General features: G+C 35.3%; 1 protein-coding gene across 6 annotated transcripts in view; it reads left to right on the forward strand.

The window, feature by feature from the left end:
- The first annotated feature begins 302 nt into the window (after positions 1-302).
- Positions 303-21,797, forward strand: part of CEP72 (centrosomal protein 72) — a 51,588-nt gene continuing 30,093 nt past the window's right edge. For 4 of the 6 annotated variants that reach the window (XM_034416360.3, XM_034416361.3, XM_034416362.3 and 1 more), the window contains exons 1-7: positions 303-558; positions 4,915-5,039; positions 5,781-5,973; positions 8,967-9,081; positions 16,113-16,291; positions 17,011-17,102; positions 18,021-18,072. In XM_034416360.3, the coding sequence (XP_034272251.1) occupies positions 453-558; positions 4,915-5,039; positions 5,781-5,973; positions 8,967-9,081; positions 16,113-16,291; positions 17,011-17,102; positions 18,021-18,072 (862 nt within the window). In that variant the 5' untranslated portion in view covers positions 303-452. The remainder of the gene's footprint in view (positions 559-4,914; positions 5,040-5,780; positions 5,974-8,966; positions 9,082-16,112; positions 16,292-17,010; positions 17,103-18,020; positions 18,073-21,797) is intronic. The other 2 variants (XM_087892335.1, XM_034416363.3) reach the window with 2 other exon arrangements.

Genomic DNA, 21,797 nt, shown 5'->3' on the forward strand with positions numbered 1-21,797 from the left:
AGGTCATATTTCAGCCAAAGCTATACATTTTAAATGTCACTAATTTTTGTTTTGAAAAATGAAGTTATGTTTAATATGCCAAGCAATACCATCATTCTTTCTTAGGTCTTTTACTAAAAATAAAATGATTTCGTTTGTGAATCTGTGCATAGACTATGCAGACTCCCAATCTTCATCATTTTGGATGTTCTGTATAGTTATATCTATGCAACCACCCCTCCGCATCTACGGAATATGCGAACAGCGTGGAGCGGATTTACCTGCGTAACGTTGCCTAGGAACTGGAGAGAATCTACCCGAATACCTTCCATAGGGCAGTTCAAAGTCATACATATTTTAATTGGTTCATCAGCTCGATCGGGCGCACGCGCACTTTCTTTTGTTTTGAACGAACGAACGAACTTTCGCGGCGTTAGTTTTGATTTATCTGCTATGCGGACTTACAGTTTGTTATGTATGGAGTACATTCTAACTATTTTAAAACCACGGCTGCACTCGGAATCTTACTGACTGAGGAAGATGTTCGAGAGAGAGTCAACCTGAGGCGCCAAAATCTCGGTGATCATTCAGCTTTTGGGTGTGGGAAGTTGGAACATGGCTGCGAGAGAAGAAGGCTTTTTTAGTCGTCGTTTTGCCTCGTATTAGGAAGAGATGACCAAAAGCGGCAAAAGACGGGCAGAGGAAATAGAGAAAACCAATGAAGATGTTCGATTGTATTATTTGACAGATCACTTCCTAATAGGGAGCAGAATGATCTTTCAAGAGAATGTCCCTTCCTTAGTATTTCTCAATTCTTCCAAGAATTAGAAGAATTGGGCTCATTTTAATATGAATCAATTGTCCTGTAAGAGAGTAATATGTATTGTATTTTCGATGGATTGAGAGTGGGAGTGGGAGGATCCAAAGCTACAGGGCAATTCTGCCTAGGAAGATTTTAAAATAGATAATAGAAATGCTGTATGTGTATCCAGTTTTAAGGCTTCACAACTACTGTCACTTGGATGCTGTTGGATGAATGCCACTACAACTAGTGTCATTCTGGATTGATTTTGATACCCATTTGATATCAGAATTATAGTGTTATCACACAAAGAGTGCAATTTATTACTTGTATCACATCTGACATAAGTACCTAAATTGAATAATAGGCATTATGATGCCCTGTAACAATTTTCCATCCCCATGGGTGTCTGCTTCCAGGTACAATTCAAGCTTCTAGTTATTATTATAAAGTGAATAGGAATAGAATAACAGTTGAAAGAGACCTTGTAGGTCATCTAATCCAACCCAACCCCTGATCTAGCAGGAGACCCTATACCTTGAAAGCTTCCAGTGATGAAGCACCCACAACTTCTGAAGGCAAGCTGTTCCATTGGTTGATCGTTCTCACTATCAGAAAATTTCTCCTTATTTCTAGGTTGAATCTCTCCTTGATCAGTTTCCATCTATTATTCCTTGTCTGGCCTTCAGCTGCTTTAGAAAATAGGTTGACCCCCTCCTCTCTGTGACAGCCCTTCAAATATTAGAACACTGCTATCATCTCACCCCTGATCCTTCTCTTCACTAGAATAGCCATGTCCAGTTCCTGCAAACGTTCTTCATGTTTTAGCCTCCAGTCCCCTAATCATCTTTGTTGCTCTTCTCTGCACTCTTTCTAGAGTCTCCACATCTTTTTATAGTGTGGTGACCAAAACTGGATGCAGTGTTCTAGAAGTGGTCTTACTAAGGCTTTACAGAGTGGTATGAATACCTCATGTAATCTTGATTGAATTCCTCAATCCTCTGTTAATGCAATTTAGGATTGCATTGGCTTTTTTTTTTTTAATTTGATTTATATGCTGCCCTTCTCCGGAGACTCAGGACGGCTTACAATGCATTAAGCAATAGCCTTCATACTTTTGTATATTTATACAAAGTCAGCTTTTTTTTGGCTGCCGCCACATACTGCTGGCTCATATTTAATTGATTGCCCACTAAGACTCCAAAATCCCTTCACAGTTGCTGCTATTAAGCCAGGTTTCACCCAATCTGTATGTGCATTTTTGGTTTTTCTTGTCAAAATGTAAGACTTTACTTTTCTCTACATTGAATTTCATTTTGTTATATAGGGCCCAGTGTTCTAGTCTGTTAAGATCCATCTGTATCTTGAGCCTATCATCTAGGGCATTGGTAATTCCTGCCAGCTTGTTATCTGCAAATTTAATAAGTTCCCCATAGTCACTTGATCATTATTTGGGTGCTTGACAACTAGGGTACATTTACAACTGTTGCATCATCTTAATCACATGATGATCATTTGCAATCTTCCTAGCCAGCTTCTAATAAACAGTCAATGGAAAAGCCAGCAGGAACTTGCAACTTGCGGTTATATGGACATACTTAATGACTGGTAATTTGCTAATGATTACAGCCATCATAAGGCAGCATGGTTACATTATGTTTTATTTAATGGCCACACCACTTAGCGATGGCATTGTCTGTCCCAATTGCAGTCAGCAAGTGAAGACAAACTGTACTCTTGATCTGCCATGCATAACATCCTCATTTTTTTGTAAATTTACAAGACTTTTTTGTAGAATAAACGAGTTTGAGATTTTGCAGTATCATCACCATCATTGGTTCTTTTGTGCAGAGTGTATAGGGCAGCAAGCTTCTTCAAATGAATTCTATCTGCAGCAGTGTCTTTACCATCTTCCCATTTGATGTCCACTGTCCATAATTCATCCCATTTTGCATTGCAGGACAATTTAACTCTTAAATGGGTTTGTTATTTTTTTTTTAATTTTGTTGTTACCCACTTAAAGTTTCTGGAGCCTGGATGGATATAAGTTTAGTAAATAAATATATTTATTATTTATGATTGCCCACTTCATCTGGTGATTTACAATATCCAAATATACTATCAAAACAGTTAAAATGTCAGCCTGCACAAGAAATAATCATATAAAATGTGACAGAGGCTCCAACTCACGATAATCTGGGAACAGAGCTAGGTTTTAGAGATCTTGTAGAATTCAGTGGTAATGGGCACTATACATACGGCGGGGGGGGGGTATTATTTCAGAGGGCAGGAGCAGCAACAGAGAAAATACATTTACTTTATCCCACATGTTAGCAATATTCAACTTGAAGAGATCTGGGGTATATCCACTTTGCCTCAATAATCTGTTGGAGATTAAATGATTAAATTTAATTGAGATAGGTGATCCCTCAGATAACAAGACACTCTACCATAAATTTAATCATTTTAATTTCCAGAAAGCATTTGTCAAAGTACGTAGTGATGATTGGATCTGTGAGCTGAATGAGAAAATGGCTACATAGTTGTTTTAAAAAATAAAATTTAAAGAAACTAATGAAAAATATTTTTGAAAATATTTGTGATTTTTTAAAAAGTATTAGCTATTTTATTCCTCACTGCAGGTTTTTAAAATCATTACCTATATATCTCACTTTTATTTTGTATAAATCAATAGAACATACATATTATTTCTGCCTCTCATTTTGCCCATTCACAGTCTCCAGGTTTCTAATACAACACCTTATCTATTGCATCAAGTGGAATGCCACAAAGTTTAGTCCTGAGTTGTCTACTTCTCAACATTTTTTTTAATGATCTGCAGGATGGATTTGATTTAAATCACTAGTAAAAAGGCTTGATTTAAATCAACTCGATTTAAATCATAATTTTTAAAGAGCAACTGTCATCTCTGCTACTCCTTTGACCCACTGTTGACTCACCGATAGTCCCAGTGTTGCAGAATATACAGCCTCATGCTACATAACTAAGCTCCATTTCATGCTGAATAAACTAAATTATTTATGTATCTTAAATAGAAAACTATCTTATGATAGATTTTTACCCCAAAAGTTTTTTATTAAAATAAATTCAATAAAAATAAAAATCTGATTTAAATCAAAAAAATCCAATTTAAATCAAAAAAATCTGATTTTTTTGATTTTTTTTAAAAAAACCATTGATTTTTATCCACCCTGATGATCTGGATGAATTAGCAAAAGGCAAATTTAGCAGATTTGTAGATGATGCATTATTGGAAGAGAAGGTTTTAATAAAATGCAAAACTATCTTGGTTGTGTAGATAATTTGGCTAAAAAAACCACTAGAGACAAATATATGGTCTTCATTTAAAAAACAGAAGCAGGTACATAAGTTTAAGATGGAAATAGCTAGGTTGGTGCATGAGGAAATGAATCTAGAATAAGATTACAAACCATATCAGTTATGGTACTCTGGTTGTAAAAAAGTTGTATGATTGTGTCATATGGTTGTGTATGTGTATGGTTGTGTGACATATGTGTATGTGTCTTGTGTGTGTCTGGATGTGTGTGGATGTGTATGCAAATTCTATTTCAGTTCCAGAATGTATTAGAAGGTATATAGGTAGTTCTCAATTTGAGACCAGAATAGCCATTGCTAAACAAGGTGGTTATTTAAATGAGTTGACCCAACTCATTTCTATGACCTTTTTGATCACAATTGTTAAGCACATAATTTCAGTTTTTAAGTGAATTCCTCCATTGACTCCATTGATTGGTTACTCAACTAGATAATATATAATTAATGCTAAAATGTACTGGGATTTGTTCTTTGTGTGTGTGCCTACGTGTAGTTGTGTGGTTTGCCCTGTCACTGTTGGAGGGAGTGTTCTTCATGGTTCTTATTAGGCCATTGTTTACGGTATGATTATCTGAGTTAGTAGTTCCTTGCCATAAACAGCACACTAATCAAGGAATTATGATGATGTTACCTAGTTCAACTCTCCTCTATTGGTAATTCTTTGCTTTTAAAATTCCCCCAATCCGCTGTACATGTCTGATTTTTCCCCCTCCTTTTTATAAGTACTGTCAAAAGTAAGTCATTATATTAAATTGCCAGCAATGTTTTCATTTCAGCTGATATCCGATCATTGTCTCTTCCTGGAGTGTATGAAAAGATCACTCATTTAGGAAACTCCTTGAAAAAATTTGTTTATCTGAAATCTCTTGACCTCTCACGCAATGCACTGACTACACTGGAGGTAAAAAGTTTTGGGAGTTTGCATATTTTTCATTGTATATTTGGGGATTTTATTTTTGGATTTATTAAATACATCTGTTTACCACCTAACAATTGAAAATGGTATTGGCGTGAAAATATCCTGATACAATAAAGCGCACCTATAGAGATTTCCCATATATGCAGAATAAAACTACTCTGTAACAAGTAGTAAAGGGACTATTGAGGCAAATGTTTAAAATGTGGAGAATAAAAGGTATTCCCTATGTGTTAAAGTATTTATTTTAGTTCAGGTGAGCAATTTTCTTCAATGAATAAATGAACAAATATAATTTTTTTGAAGTAATTTGTTTAACATAGTTCTCTTCATTTAGTTTTGGGACTTGTGTGGAAAATAGGTTATATTTTAGACTGTATGCATAAACATTGAAAATTCAATAGAGTTCACCAACATTTATGCATCATTTAAACTGATCTATAATTTAGTAGCCTACACATCTGAAATATCTGACAAGAGTGAGATACTGAAAAATAAGCATTATTCCAGTTCTCATCTGAGATATCCTCTTTACAGAGGTATCCACTATATGTAGATGTAGAAGGTGATGGAGTGCGAAGGGGAGCAAATTGCATGATGTAAATTTTCCCCTTTTTTGCACAAGTATTATAAAACATGTATGAAAAAGATGATCATAGACAATTCTGTCTTAGTCATTTTACAAGAGTAAGGTTACTGAGGAACTTTATTCATATTTTAAAACAGGGCCTTAAGCATCTCACATATTTAGAAAAGCTCAATCTCTACTTCAATCACATCTCCTCTTTATCAGAAGTGCTACGACTGCACAATTTAACTGCACTTCAAGTTGTGGATTTCCGACTGAATCCTGTTGTTAAAAATGAATCAGATTATCGCCTTTTTGTTGTACATATGCTTCCTAATCTCAAACAGTTAGGTAAGTAGGCTTGCATAACTTTTACTGTTGGTCAGGTGGCCAGATTATGGATTAATTAAACTTGAAATTTTAATAATTTATCTATAGTTTGAGTGATTCCAGCACATACAATTTATTTGCTGATTTCAGATGGTTGCAAGAGACAACTTTAGAGATCTTCCTATTCCTTCTGGTGGGTTATGTTTGCAAGAAATATTGGTAGATGTAAAATATATAATTCTATCTAGTTGTTGGAGGAGATTGGAGCAGAGGAAGAATGTAGGAACCATTAACCTGATACTCACAATCCACCATAGACAGACACCATCTCTTTATGGGATTTCTGAAGTAAAGATTTTTTTTCTTGGAAAAAAACTAACTTTCAAAGCGACTGTAGTTGGGGGAATCTGTTGTCCGTTTTTTTCAGTACTGGAGTCATATATCTAAAATGAAACAGAAGAACCAAATATTACATGACTTTAGAAGAAAACAGATTGTTGTCCTAGATGTGTTAGTCAAAATGAAATAGGAAACATAGGTTTGAAATGTTGACCTCCAATAGAAAGCTGTGCACCTTTCCTTGCTGGCCAGTGTCTACTACAACTGTATAAGCCCTTGTGAGGGAAAAACTATCATGGAAAACGGTGTGATTTAGTTGAAGATGTAGATCTTCAATATCTACACAACAGGTTTTTATCAGGGGATGGGTTTCACCCAGGGGTGAAATTCACTTACCTTCTCTACCAGTTCGCAAATGTGCACACTCCGCATGCGCAAAACCTTCTGCCCATGCGCAGAGGCTGAAAATCATTGCAAAAAAGGGAGATGATGTCTGTGTGGGTGGGCGGACCTGGGAGGAATAGCCAACACTTTAGAACAAGACTGTAAAGCTCACGGTCCATAGGCTGGATGAATCATACGTTGGCCATGCCCATGCCCAGTTTAGCTAAGGGGAAAAAAGTTCTGATATGTCATGTGACCCTGCCATGATGACCTGAGTTTTACATCCCTGCTTTAGAAGATAGGCTCAAGATCCAAAGGGATTTTGACAGATTGGAACACTGGGCCCTATTCAACAAAATGCAGTTCAGTGAGAAAAGTAAGGTTGTACACTTATGCAAGAAAATACTGATATAGGATAGGTAGCTTGCTCATTAGTAGTAAATGTGAGACGGATCTAGGAGTCCTAGTAGACAACCATATATGAGCCAGCAGTGTGCTGTAGTTGCTAAAAAAGCCAATGCAGTTCTTGTTTCCATCAACAGAGAGATAATATTAAGATCACATGAAGTGTTAGTGCTGCTTTATACTGCACTGGTGAGACCACACTTGGAATACTTCATCCAGTTTTGGTCACACAATCCAAAAAGGATATTGAGACCCTAGAAAAGGTTCAGAGAAGAGCAACAAAGATGATTAGGGGATTGGAGGCTAAAATATATGAAGAACATTTGCAGGAACTAGGAATGTCTAGTCCCGTGATGACGAACCTCTGGCACACATGCCACAGGTGGCACACGGAGCCATATGTGTGGGCACGCGAGCATTGCCCTAGCTCAGCTCCAGCTTGCATGCGCGTGCCGGCCATCTGATTTTCAGGCCTTCCAGGCCCACCGGAAGTTTGGTAAAGGGCTGTTTCCGGCTCTGGAGGGCCTCCAGGGGGTGGGTGGGAAAAGCCGTTTTCTTCCTCCCCAGGCTCCAAGAAAGCCTCTGGAGCCTGGGGAGAGCGAAAAATGGGCCTTCCGGGTGTCGGGAAACGGGCCGTTTCTGGCCACCGGAGGGGGTGTGCAAGGCCGTTTTCTTCCCAGGCTCCAAGAAAGCCTCTGAAACACATGGAGTGTGTGTGTGGGGGGGTCACATGCACGTATGTGGGGGCACAGGGGGCATTGAATTATGGGTATGGGCACGCACGCGCACGACTCCTTCCACGGCCCCACTTTTGGTGCATGATGGCAAAAAGGTTAACCATCACTGGTCTAGTCAAATGGAGACAAGGACTATGGGTGACATTAAAGCAATTTTTCAATATTTAAGTGGCTGTCACAAAGAAAAGGGATTGACCTATTGTCCAAAGCATCTGAGGGTGGATGGTAATGGATGGAAACTTATCAAAGAGCAACCCAACCTAGAACTAAAGAGAAATTTCCTGACAGTAAGAACAATAATTGAAATGTTTGCCTCCAAAAGTTATGAGTACTTGATCACTGGAGGTTTTAAAAGATTGGACAGCCATCTGTCTTAAATGGTATATACAGTCTCCTGTTTGAACAGGGAGTTATACTAGAAGACCTCTGAGGTTCCTTCCAACTCTGATTAGGTTACTCTGTTAAGAAGAGTTAGATTTTCTGCTTATAGAGAGATAAGCAGAATAATAAAATAGAGGTCAGTATGAGTCTTTTTGTGGTTAATTATTTCCTAGTTTCCATTTAAAATGTTTTAAGATAACATGAGACTGCAAATGCCTAAATAAGGACACTCATGAATTGAAGATATTTTGAAGATTTGGTTTTGTAGTTAATACACCAGGGTAGAAAGCAGGAGATGGTGAATTCAAGTCCTGTCATAGTCATGAAAGCCAGCTGGGGGACCTTAAGCCATTCACTTTCTCTCAGGCCAACTCACCTCAAAGAGTTATTGGGAAAATAGGAAGAGGAAGGTATATTGGATATATTCACTTCACTGCTCTATTTGTAAAAATAATAAAGGCAGGGTGCTTTGTGTGTGTGTGTATTTGCATGTGTATATGTATGCGTGTATGTATATATTAATAAAAACATGTATATGTGTTTAATTCCTTAATAGTACCTTTATTTTTATGTAGTTTTTTTAAAAAAATCACTCTTTGTCATTTATTTTTTGAAATACACATTCTAAAATTATAAAATAATGTTTAATATTTAATATTATTTTATTAATATTATAATTAATAACATTTTTATTAAAATTGCTAGTTTGGATTTATATATTGTTTTCAAAATATCTGTATAAATCATTGTCATATTGGATTTTTTTAGATGATTGTCCCGTAACAGAAAGTGACCGAAAAGCATCTCTTTTGCATTTTACCTCAGATCATGCCTATACATTCAAGAAATCTGCAGTTTTAGCCAAAAGAATTAAACCTAGCAGGTATTAAAAAAATAAATTGAAGAAATGATAATAGCAGTTTTGAAAATGTTGGAGACCATCACTGAAATTCTAATGGAATTCATGTTATTTCAATGAGATTGTTTTTCTACTTTTGTTTCCTAAACCATACTTGCAAAAGCTAGAAAATCTTTTGGAATGAGATTTAAAAATAGTATGATAAACTTTACGTCTAGATAAAATATAAATAAAAAAGTGGAGCTTCCAGTACTGTTCTTCTATCTGGGCTGCATCAGATGCATTCTAAAGCTTCAAATTTTGATTCTAAACATTCAATAATTAGCCAATTTTGCCAGACAATATTATTAATATTATTATATTTTTTGCTTTATTATAATATTGCATATACTGTATATAAAATAAATAAATAATATACAATATTTCCAAGTAAAACTGCCTTGTGCAAATAACTGATGCTGGTTTAGCAATGCTAATCGTGTTCAGATGGTTCTCTAAATTTTTTGGGATTATACCCAAGGTATCTATTACTATTGATAATATATCGCTTTCTTCTGCACAATTGTTCTACTTCTATTTGCCAGTTTTTGGTTTTTATGATTTTCTCCAGTTTTTTCCGCTATCTAAAGGTACTGCAGTATCCACTATCCAGAAATACACAGTATATATATATATATATATATATATATATATATATATATATATACATACATACATACATACATACATACATACATACACATACATACATACATACACATACATACATACATACACACACATACATACATACATACATACATACATACATATATTTACAATTGTTAAGTCTGAGGTGTTATGAGGTGGGTGCTTGCTTGTTTGAATTGTAAAGTCTCAAAGGACCTTATCTTCTTCCTTTTTTATAACTATTTTGTATTCCCATCACTTCTTCCTTGCTGGCAAATGTTTTTTTCTTGCAGATATTCCAATGCATCAGTGATGCTACTTTGTCATGCCATTGTTTGTAGTTAGTCTATGCAATTTTCTTGAACCCCCAAATAAATGGTTCATTATTTCTTCAGTTTCTTTTTTTTTTATTGAAAAAGTTTTCAAATACAAATTTTTCCCCATTTTTTCCCCTCCCCCTCCCTAACCCCCCTCCCCACCCATCCCCCCCTGTGACTTCTTCGTTACAAAAAACCTAATTCGTAACAGATTATTTACTCCCTCCTCTAAATACTGACCTTTACTTACTAAAAATATTATTAATATTATAACATCCCCCTTTATCCATACATTTCAAGAAAGAAAAAAAAAGACATTATACTATAACATTGTAAAATAACTTCTAATTTAGCATAATAGTATTATAACTCCCAATTTGGCAATAATCTGCCCTTTTTTTCTTCTCCCAAACTTATATCTATATATTATTACAACAATTCAAAACCACCTTCCACTTTAAGACTTTACAATAAATCCTACTTTAACATTTAATCTTCTGTATATATTACTATAACATTTCAAAGCGGCCTTCCCCATAAAATCTAATTTAACATTTATTCCACTCTATCCATTTCCTCCACTCCCCTAAATATATCACTTAAAAATCCCTTTTCTTAAACTAATCAATCTGCAAACTAGCTTATTCACCCACTGTCCTGCAAAATTACCATAAACAACAATTCTTAATATCTTTGATTCACTGCCCACGCTACTTAAAAATATATGTATATATATTCCATTATATCTAAATAAAAAAGAAAAGACAATGACTTTAAATTTATAGTCCATATAATATCTTCTTTAAAGTCTTTCCACTGGATTGTTAGGACCATCATCCATAATAGGGTAACATGGCTTGCTGATGCAACAGTTTATTCAAAATCTTCAATCATATCTGCCCCCATCAGTAGTGAATATCCTCTTGTATGTATAAAAGTAAAAACAACCACCCGAGTGACATTATAATTATATTCCATATAGTAATAATTGTGGCTTTCATCAGGATTATTGATTCCCATCATCGTAGTGGGTAACAACCTGATCTTCTGCTTGCCCCAGCGTAATTCTCTTGCCTTGTGATTCAAGATAATATAATATGTTTATCAACACAAAAAGAAATTCCAAAATGGATAATTCAAATCCATCAGTTTAAGGCTCTTTTCACATCCCAAGATTACGGCAATGCAGAGATCTGTCACTATCCTCAGGATAATATTAATCAATACGTCGCCTCCTCTATATTTTCACATACTCATTCATTTTTTAAAGTCACTGGCTTCACTGTTGCTTGATTTAGAAATTTCTATTTTTATACAACCTATTTCTTTTTTTCTTTTCTTTTTGTGGGTTTGATTTCGATCCTGGTTTCCTTTCTACAGATTGTGTATCAACTAATCGGTTTTCATTCTGCTTTGTAGATTGGTCTTGTTGGTTTTGTTTTTGTGTCTCATGTTTCTTTTTTATCCCTTATATATCCCCTAATTGGTTTCCATGCTTGTCCTTGACTTGATAAGTCATCACGTTAAAGTCAGATGCCACTTCTCTCAAATTTGTAGATAATCCAGCTGGGGTATCCGAAAAATCCAAAGACAATTTATCTGGTACAGTCTCTGTAATTCGATATTTTCCCTTTATTTCCAGCTCCTTCTGCTTATCCTGTATTATACCTGAAGATGTTAAGTTCATCAACCTATTTTGATAAAATTCTTCCGCTCTTTCAACAGTATTTAGCTGGTATCTTTCTCCTTGATATCTCAATATGATACCAACTGGGGCGTCCCACCTAAATGGGATATTTCTCTTTTTTAATTCAGCCACCAGAAAACCAAATTTCTTCCTTTCCGTTAATATCTTAGGTGGGAGTTCTTTGTAGATCCAAATCTTTCTTCCATACAATTGCAAATTAGAATTGAAGGAATTTTGCACAATATTATTCCTAATTTCTTTATCTGTAAAATAAATCACCACATCTCTAGGCAGTTGCCTTTGCTTGGCAATCCAGGAGTTTATTCTGTAAACTCTGTCAATCCTACAAAACACTTCCTCAAGTTGAACCTTTAAAATCCCAGCTAGAATTTCAGAAGATATTTTCCTTAAATCATCTCTGTTATTTTCCTGCAAACCTCTCAGTCTTATCGCATATTCTGTGAAATTATATTGTACCATTAGAACTTCTCTTTCAATCCTCTGTTGCAGATTTTCTACGTTACCAGACTTTTGATCAGCCTCCATTTTAGGTTTTTCTTCTGAGCTATTATCCTGAGTGTTTATCAAATCATTTTCAATTTTTTGGATTCTATTGTCCAATTTATCTTGAGTTTCTTCCATTTTAGACTCTAGTAAATTAGTATTTGTATCCAACTGTATCATAAATTCTGAAAAACCATTAGCCACTTTTAAAATTTTTCGCTCCAAAAAATCAAACTTAGATTTCACCAATTCTTTAATTTCCTGCTTAAATTTTTCAAGATGCTGATTCACAATCTCATCCCTTCTTTCAATCTCCTCTAAGAGAAATTCTATTATATTGAAATCAGGTTTCTGAGACTGGAGAATTAAAACTTGTTCCTTTAAATTGTTAGTGGGGGAATCCCCCCCCCACTACTTGTTTGTCTGACTTTATGAGTCTCAGTGCCATGTTTCCGCCCAGGCAAGCTTTGTTAAAAGGAAAAAAAAACAAACAAGAAAAAAGACTTCTTTCCAATCAAAAACAATGTCAAGTCTCCAGGGGAAAAAAAGAGAGAAAAAGACACAGGAGCGAAGTTTTGTCTACAAATGTAGCCAGTGGTATTTATTCCGCTACATTGTAGTAATAGAAAACGGAAGGACTTTCCCTTTCAGCCTCTTCTCCAGCCGCGGCAGACGCCATTTTAAAAGGCTTTTTTCCCCCCCTTTCATTTCCTCTTTTCTCTTAAGTAGTTTTTTTAAAAGATAAGTAAAATACTTGCGATTCAGTATTACAGGTCCAGCTCACATTTTCTTTGAATAATCTGTTAAATTCGCAGGCTTGCTCTTGACGCCTGGCTCTGCATTAGCAGAGGTCTCCCAAAGCCCGGAGCAGTGGCTGGGGATATGGGGCATCTCATCCACTCCGTCCCAAAAGTAAAAGAAAAACTTTTGGGACTATGCAGAGAGTTCTACCCACCCCTGCCGGCTCTATCTCCGTTTCCTCATGGAAACGGAGTTTTTTCAAGCCGCCATTCCGCTGTGAAGGCGGCTCTAACAGGCAATGGAAGCTGATGATCCCGAGGGAACATCTGGCGGCGGCCAGCAGCAAACCGGAAGTCTTTCTTCAGTTTCTTTTCAGTGGCAGCATCTATTGTCTGTTGCTGCCTTCTCAATTATGACTTCACATTTGTTCGCATTTGTTCTTAAAAGTTTTTGAGTTACTGTTTTTGAGCCAGATTTCACCTAATCTGTACTTGTAACTTTGATTTTTCCTGGTTAGATATAAAACTTTGCTTTTCTCCACATTAAATTTCAGGTTGTTGGATAAGGCCCATTGTTCAATCCATTGTTTTTGGCTCCTGAGTTTATCTATGCAATGGTGAAGTAATTGACTAAATGGTACATGTTCTGCTCTTTTGTCCCCTCCAATAAGGAGCATGGCAGGAATTATTATTTCTATTTTTTATTAAATCCATCATAATTCTAACTTGTTTTATCTTAAAATGCTATTATCAGATCAGAGTCAGATCAATTGCATTATACCCCAAAAAATTCGAGACTGTAATTGCTGCCAATGATGCTTCAACAAGTACTGAGTAAAGAGTCTGAATACTTATGCCAATGTGATACTTCAGGTTTTTTCTTTATAATAAATTTACAGACATTTTAAAACTTCTGTTTTCACTTTGTCATTATGGGGTAGTAAGTGTAGATTAGTGAGGAAAAAAAATTCAAGAACTGTAGAATCAAGACTGCAGCATAATAAAATTGACAAAAGTAAAGGGGGTCTGAATACTTTCTGAATAAAATACACACACACACAAAGATTTCTTTTCTTTGGTATTTCATTTTAATTAACTGTGATTTCTGTATTCTAATGCTGGTCTATGACTAATAAAGATTTGATTGATAGATAATAGATAGATAGATAGATTGATTATGCAGCAAAAATTAGCCCCTTTGTCTCTTTTTCCAATTTTCCTGCTCTTAACTATTGCAAGGCCTTGTTATCTACTTTGTCTGCTATTTTTTTATGTACCAGCCATGTAATACTTTGCCTTCCAATGTCTCTTATTCTCCATTTGACCTTTCTTGTAGATCAAGTTCAGTTTGGTCTCTCCACAACTCAGTACGTCTGCTGTCTATTGCTGTCTTCTCAATTCTGGCTTTGTCAATTGAAGCCAGAATGAGCCCCTTTGTCTTTGTCAATTTTCTTATAGTTAATCGTTGCCAGGTCTTCTTGTACCACCTTTGTCTGCTATTTTTTTTAATGTACTGGCCATGTAATACTTTGTCTTTCCATGTCTCTTTCCTGTTCTTGTTGTGGCCCGCCAGAACAATTCTCCCATTTGGTTTTTTTGAGCCCAACTCAGTAAGTCTGCCTAGAATAGTAGCCTCAGTGCATCTTCATTATTATTATTATCAGCAAAATGTTTAGAATAGGAAGTACTATTAGGTAGCATCCCTAGCTGACTGAAGCTAAAATTTAAAATTACTTCATTGTAAAAAATAAAGAGAAGTATATACTTTCAGAGACTAGAATCACTTTTATCAAATCTGGATAGTTTTTATTCATTATGTTAACCACAGGTACAGATACAGAGTTGGAAGGGACCTTGTAGGTCATCTAGTCCAACCCGCCAACCAGCAGACCCTACACCATTTTTGACAGATGGCAGTCCAGTCTTTTCTTGAAAGCTTTCAGTGATAAAGCTCCCACAACTTCCGAAGGCAAGCTGTTGCATTGGTTGATTGTTCTCACTATCAGAAAATTTCTCCCTATTTCTAGGTTGAATCTCTCCTTGATCAGTTTCCATCTATTATTCCTTGTCTGGCCTTCAGCTGCTTTAGAAAATAGGTTGACTCCCTCTTCTCTGTGGCAGCTCCTCAAATATCGGAACACTGCTATCATGTTTCCCCTGGTCCTTCTCTTCACTAGACTAGCCATGTCCAGTTCTTGCAACCATTCATTGTATGTTTTAGCCAGGGATGGGTTTCACTTACCTATGCTACCGGTTCACTCGCATACACAGAACATATTTGATGACGTCCGGGTGGGTGGGTGGAGCCTCCCACCGCTGCCGCTACTGGTTTGCCCGAGCCAGGGCAAACCAGTAGCAACACACCATTGGTTTTAGCCTCCAGTCCTCTAATCATTTTGATTGCTCTTTTCTGTACTCTTTCTAGAGTCTCAACATCTTTTTTATAGTGTGGTGACCACAGTATCTTAATCTCATAAAGTATCATAGGATATGGAAATTATAAATTAATAATTATAAAATTACTGATTCTTTTATTATTGATCACTTTTCTCTATGCTTTTTTCTTACAGCTTTTAATATTTTTTTTAGATTTTTAATGCAATACTGTTAAAAATAAATTAATAATTATAGAATTATGGAATGCCATCCCATTGCTTTATTATGGGATGTGTGTAAAATTTCCATCAGATTTCCCAGCATTCAGCTTTATTTAAAGTCTTGAATTCTAGTGTTATGCAAGAAAACTTTTTATTTCCATTGATTCTTATTATACATATTTCTATTGGCACATTCCATTTTATTGCTTTCTTTTTTAAACTGTAAAGCTACCATTTTAGTATAGGATAATACTTCTAGTTCTTTTGATCATTTTGTATTAGACTTCAGATCAGATATCTGATTTCAAAAGTGTATAGCTTTGAATTAAATTGTGTCATATGTGGGGTCCTTGTTGCTTTCTGAGCTTTGTTGTTTTCTTGCAGGCATTTCATTACTAAACTACGGTAGGTAACATCATCAGAGTTAGAAAGGACTAAGGTTTGTTCTCATTTTATATATGTGGTTTGCCCTGTCAGTGCTGATGGGAGTGATCTTGATAATTCTTTGATTAGGCTGTTGTACGATATTTTCTCATTCCAGATTTATTCATCCAAGAGTTGAATATATTAATTCTATGTCAAAAAAATATCTGGCAGTGGATGAAGATGATGAAACAGCCTTACGTCTTTTAGCAAAATGTGAATGGGATTTAAGAAAACATGCAGAAAAAAGTATATCATCTAAAAAGGTTCCTGAAGTAAAGATTCACAATTTAAAAAGTATGCAGTTTTTAAAATGAGATCTCTCTTCCATTATTCTCTGCAGTGGACCAGTTTATAGTACATTGAACTACTGTAGAATTGTGATTCATTGAATATCCTTAAATACTGAACTATTGATGGCATATCTTGAGAATTTATTAAGAATGAATAGAAAATTTAATATGTTGAACAGAGGCATAAGAATCCTTGTTTCACTTAACTGGGCCTATTCCTTCTTATATTTATCTGCACATATGGGATATCTTTACATCTTGCATACAATCTCTCAACAATACATATTTTGTGAGAACAACCCATCTTTTAGTAAGAGTCCCTCATCTCATTTATATGTCCTATTATCAGAGAATTCCATCTAGAACATTATAAGTTGTCTGAGTACTTATGGGACAAAACTCTGGAGTACAGAGTTTTTTTGTAGCTAAAATCAGTGAGTTGGGAGTGTTCCTTTGAGATACAAACAGTTTAGCCTGACTTTCTGCCAGAAAGCCAATGAGTTAATCCTTGTTGGGTCCATTGTTTGATAATCGGAACAACTCCTCACAGTAAACCCAGCACTTAGTTTCACTGCTTTTATTCTGAAAATGGAATCGATATATCTGAGATGGGAAATCTCATATTGTCAAGTGTTGAATATAGTATTATTACTACCTTCCATGATGTAGTAGATTATGTGTTTTTGTAGATCAATTTACTATTTTAACCTATTACTTCCTAAGGTATTTATGAAATGAAAGAGAATTCTAAGAAGTGGAAATCAGAATTCTCTCTTCCCCAATTTTTCCTATTACAAAAGAAATCTTTATTTCAGGTAAGGAAAATAAATAAAAATCTGGTATTGTGCTTGCTTTCTATATGAAATATTTTAAACTATTGTGCAATTTCTGCAGAAATATGTTTTATTTCATGATATTGAAAACAGTCAATGGTGCTGCAAAATGTCCATAATTTTAAAGCATTTTCCATGATTTTGTCCCATTAACAAACTATTTGTATTCCTAAGGCAACAAAAAGCTGCTGTTTACTAGTTTTAAAATAACATATTTTGGGGGAATCAAGCTTGGTTTCTCATTTAGCTAAAATGTGTGTGGAACCATGCAAACTCCATTCACAAGGAGAATATAATTTAAAGATACAAACCAGTGAGGGTGCAAAGATACAGGAAAGAAAATAAGAGAGCCTATTATTCTTAGCATGGCATTGGAATTAGGCTCTTTCATACAAACATCAGCAGGGGGAAAAAATCAAATATTATTTTGTCTGAAGTATGTGATTATAATTTATTTTTCAAGAAGGCTTTAACTGTATGTTACCTGTCTATAAAAAAAGATACACTTACAAAGTTTTCTTAGATTTTTCAGTTTTTCAGTGTGGCAATTCTCTTTGTCTCATAAATGCATGTATTTTCTAAGACAAACACCACTGTTATTTAACTGTTAATGTAATATACATGTGTTTCACTAAGACCATAAATAATGGAAATATAACGTATAGAAATCTATCTATATGTAGCATGCACATAGATATTAGATAGATAGATAGATAGATAGATAGATATTAAAATTCCTAAAATTGATGTGTGCTCCAGATGTGGCTGAATTAGAACTTTGGACAACTCCAGCTCAGTGTGACTAATAGTGAGTTTCTTGGGATTGTAGTTCAGGCTCCAGCAAACCACATATTTTTCTTCCAGCTTAAAGCATTATGTTTATATCATTTTTTCTCTTAGAAAACTCTGTCAGAAGACAGAAATACACTGAAAGGAACAACAACTGATAAAGGTAAATTATATCCAAGTGTGCTTGGTGTACTTCATTTCAATGTTCAATACACACAAAATTCGAATTCATAACATATATTATCTTAATTCATTATTTGAATTTTGATCTTTAATATCAAAAATGGCACGCATAAGGCTAAATTGATTTTACTATACCTGAATCTAGAATTAGTTTTTAATTTTGGTTGGGTAAAAGCATTAGTAAACATCATTGATTTACGTTCCAGAGCATATCCTTTCTATGTAATGCCTCCTGTAGTGATAACTTATGTTATTTTATAACTCATAACTTCCTGTGGTACCTTAATAGCCAATCTTCTTTTGTACTTCAATCATATATGCCCAATTGATTGCCTGATAGAATGAATCTTAAAATCAGGCTTAACCTTTGCCTTATCATACCATAAGTAAGCATGTCACCCAAATCTCAAATCAAAACCTCAAGATCGAGGCTTCCGGTTTGGCTTCCGTCGCCGACAGATGGTCCTCTGAGACCGCCAGCCCCGTCGCCCGTAAAGAGCCGCCTTTACACCTGAAAGGCGGCTCGAAAAACTCCATTTCCTAAAGGAAATGTGAGACAGAGCCGGCGAGGGCAGGTGGAGCCCTCTGCGAAGTCCCCAGAGTTCTTTTTTTACTCTTGGGGACGAAGCAGGTTGTGGCTCCCTATTTCCGCTCGCCGCTGCTCCGGGCGTCGGGAGAACTCTGCCTTTTGCAGAGCCAGGCAATGGGACCGGACCAATTAACAAAATTAACAGATTATCCGAATAAACAGGATGAAATACGGAGCTGGGATTCTGAACCGCAAGTATTTCTAACCCTAAGACTGATTTTTAAAGTAAAGAAGAGTGAAAGGAGGAGTTTAAAATGGCGACTGGCCGAGGCTTGAGAAAACCTGAAAGCGAAAGTCCTTCCATTTGAATAGTTTACAACGTTACAAAGTTACAAAGTATCTAACAAAAGTGCTGGTTAGAAGTGAAGAGAAAAAATTCTTATTTTATGCTTCTTCCTTCTTAGAGACTTGTTATTGATACTGTTTGGAGAGAAGTCTTTTTCTTTAAGAGGAAAAAGAAAAAAAAAATCTGTTGTGTGGCAGATGGCGCTAAAACTAACAAAGCCAGATAACCAAGTCATGGGGGGGGGCTCTCCCATTTATAAATCACATGAACAAGTTGTGAGCTTGCAGATGCAGAAGAATGGCTTCACAGACCTAAAGAAATTTTTACTGGAGGAGATGGCAAGACATGATAAGACTGTGAATCTGAATCTTGAAAATTTTAGACAGGAAATTAAAGAATTGGTTCAACAAAAGTATGATATTCTGAAGCAACATATGAAAAATTTCTTAGAACTAATTATGAAGATGGATGAAGTTATAAACTCAAAAATAGATTCTAAAATAAAGGAAGTTGATGATAAGATTTATAATTTGGATAAAAAAATACAAGGAATTGAAAATGATTTAATAAGGATTCAAGAAAAAAGTTCAGAAGTAGAGCTTAAAAAAATAAAGGAAGCTGACTATAAGATTTACAATGTAGATAATATTAAACAAAGGATTGAAAATGAAGCCACAATAATGCAATTCAAATTCATGGAATTTGCGGTTAGAATTAGGGGAATACAGGAAGATAAAAGACAAGATTTGAGAAAAGTTCTGGCCGGGATTTTAAAGGTTAGTCCTGAAGAGGTATCCTGCAAGATTGATAAGGCCTACAGAGTTAATTCCTGGGTGGCAAAGCAAAGGCAGCTGCCTAGAGACGTGGTGATCTACTTTACTGATAAAGGAATAAGAAATGATATTGTGCAAAAGTCTTTTAACTCCACTCTTGAAATGCATGGAAGGAAGATTTGGATATTTAAAGAGCTACCGCCCAAGATGTTAAAAGATAGAAAGGATTTTGGATTTTTGGTGACTGAATTAAAGAAACAAAACATCCCATTTAGGAGGGATGTCCCAGTTGGTATAATATTGAGATATCAAGGAGAAAGACATCAACTAAATACTGTTGAAAAAGCGGAAGAATTTTACTATAAGGTTTTTAAAATGGGTTTAACATCTCCACGTATAATACACGAGGGGAATAAAGAAAAGCAAAATCAACAAGAGATTGAAACTCAGGCTAAACAGATGGAGGTGGAGGTAACGGAAAAACAACAAGCTACAGAGGTCTTTGTGGACGAGCCGCTTCTGGATTCTCCTTTAGAGTCTACAGTTGGATCACCTATAAACACAAGAGAGGCGGCTTTGGATTCTAATGTGATGACTTATCAAGCTACAGACCAGCATGAAAATCAAACAGTTGACATACAACTCATAGAAAGGAAACCAGGATGGAGATCTAAGCCACAAAAAGTTAAGAAAAGAAGAAGCAGGTCCTACAAAAATAAAAATTTTTAGACTAAACAACAGTGTAATGCCAGTTACTTAAGAGCTGACTGAATATATAGAAACATAGTTGAGGCAAAGTATTGGGTTACATTATCTTGAGGGGAGTGACAGATCTCTGCAGTGCTGTACTTTTGGGATGTGGATGATGGCCTTAAATTGAGTGGATTGGAACTTTCTATTTTGGACGCTTCGACAAGTGGATTACGTTTATGCTGAGCTATAAGGCAAGAGAACCATGGGATTGGGGCATGCAGAAGATCTGGTTATTACCCCAACACGGTGGTTGTTAATAATCTTGATGGAAGACATTATAGAAGATACTATATGGAATATAAATTTAAAGTCACTCGGGTGGTTTTTTATATAGGAAAACATTTATTATTGATGGGGGCAGATGGTAATTGAAGATACTGAATATACTGTTGGAATAGGGATGTGATGTTACCCTAACATGGGTAATGGAACTAACAATCCAGTTGAGAAACATTACAGAAGACATCATATGGATTACAAATTTAAAGTCACTTGAGGATTTTATATATATATATATATGTAAAAAAAAAATTTTTTTTTTTTAGTGGAATGGGCAGAAGAATAAAGATATTGAAAATATTATGTATGTAGACCTGTAGGAAAGTGGGTTAGTTTACTGATTGTTTAGTTTAGGAAAAGGGATGTTATGTTATATTAATATATGTAAAAGATTTGAATTAAGAGATATATGTATGGGGGAGGAGGAAATGGATAGATTATGAGTTGAAATTGCTAAATTAGGATTTATTATATAGTTTTACAGCTGAATGTTGCTTTGAATGTTGCTTTGAAATGTATAGTATAAGGGGGATATAATAATATTGTTAGAAAGAAAGGGTTAGTATATGGGGGGTGGAATAAAAGGATGGTAAAGTATTATATAATCTGTTATTAACTTGGGTTTTATTTTGGAGAAGCCACGGGGGGAGGGGAGGGGGAGGGGGGTTAGGGAGGAGGGGGGGAAAAAGGGGGGGAAAATTTGTATTTGAAAAACTTTTTCAATAAAAAAAAAAAACCTTCAAGATCTAATACCCTTGAGATTTTCAAAGTTATCCAATCTTTTAACCATATCAAACTATAGACTTTGTAATAAAATCTGAGATTTGACAAGCCACCACTTTCTTTGGCATCTTGTAGGAGCTTATATTTAATTCTTAGATGGGTTTTTTTGCCAAATAAATTTGGATATATTTTTCTGCCACTATTTCAAAGGTAGGTCTTTGATCAATATCAGTATAGTCTGAAAAAGAAATAACATTTTAGGTAATACATTCATCTTAATAAAAGCAATTTTTCCCTTTAGT

The sequence above is a fragment of the Pantherophis guttatus genome, chromosome 4, assembly GCF_059756535.1.
Source record: "Pantherophis guttatus breed Tessera chromosome 4, ASM5975653v1, whole genome shotgun sequence".
Lineage (NCBI taxonomy): Eukaryota > Metazoa > Chordata > Lepidosauria > Squamata > Colubridae > Pantherophis > Pantherophis guttatus.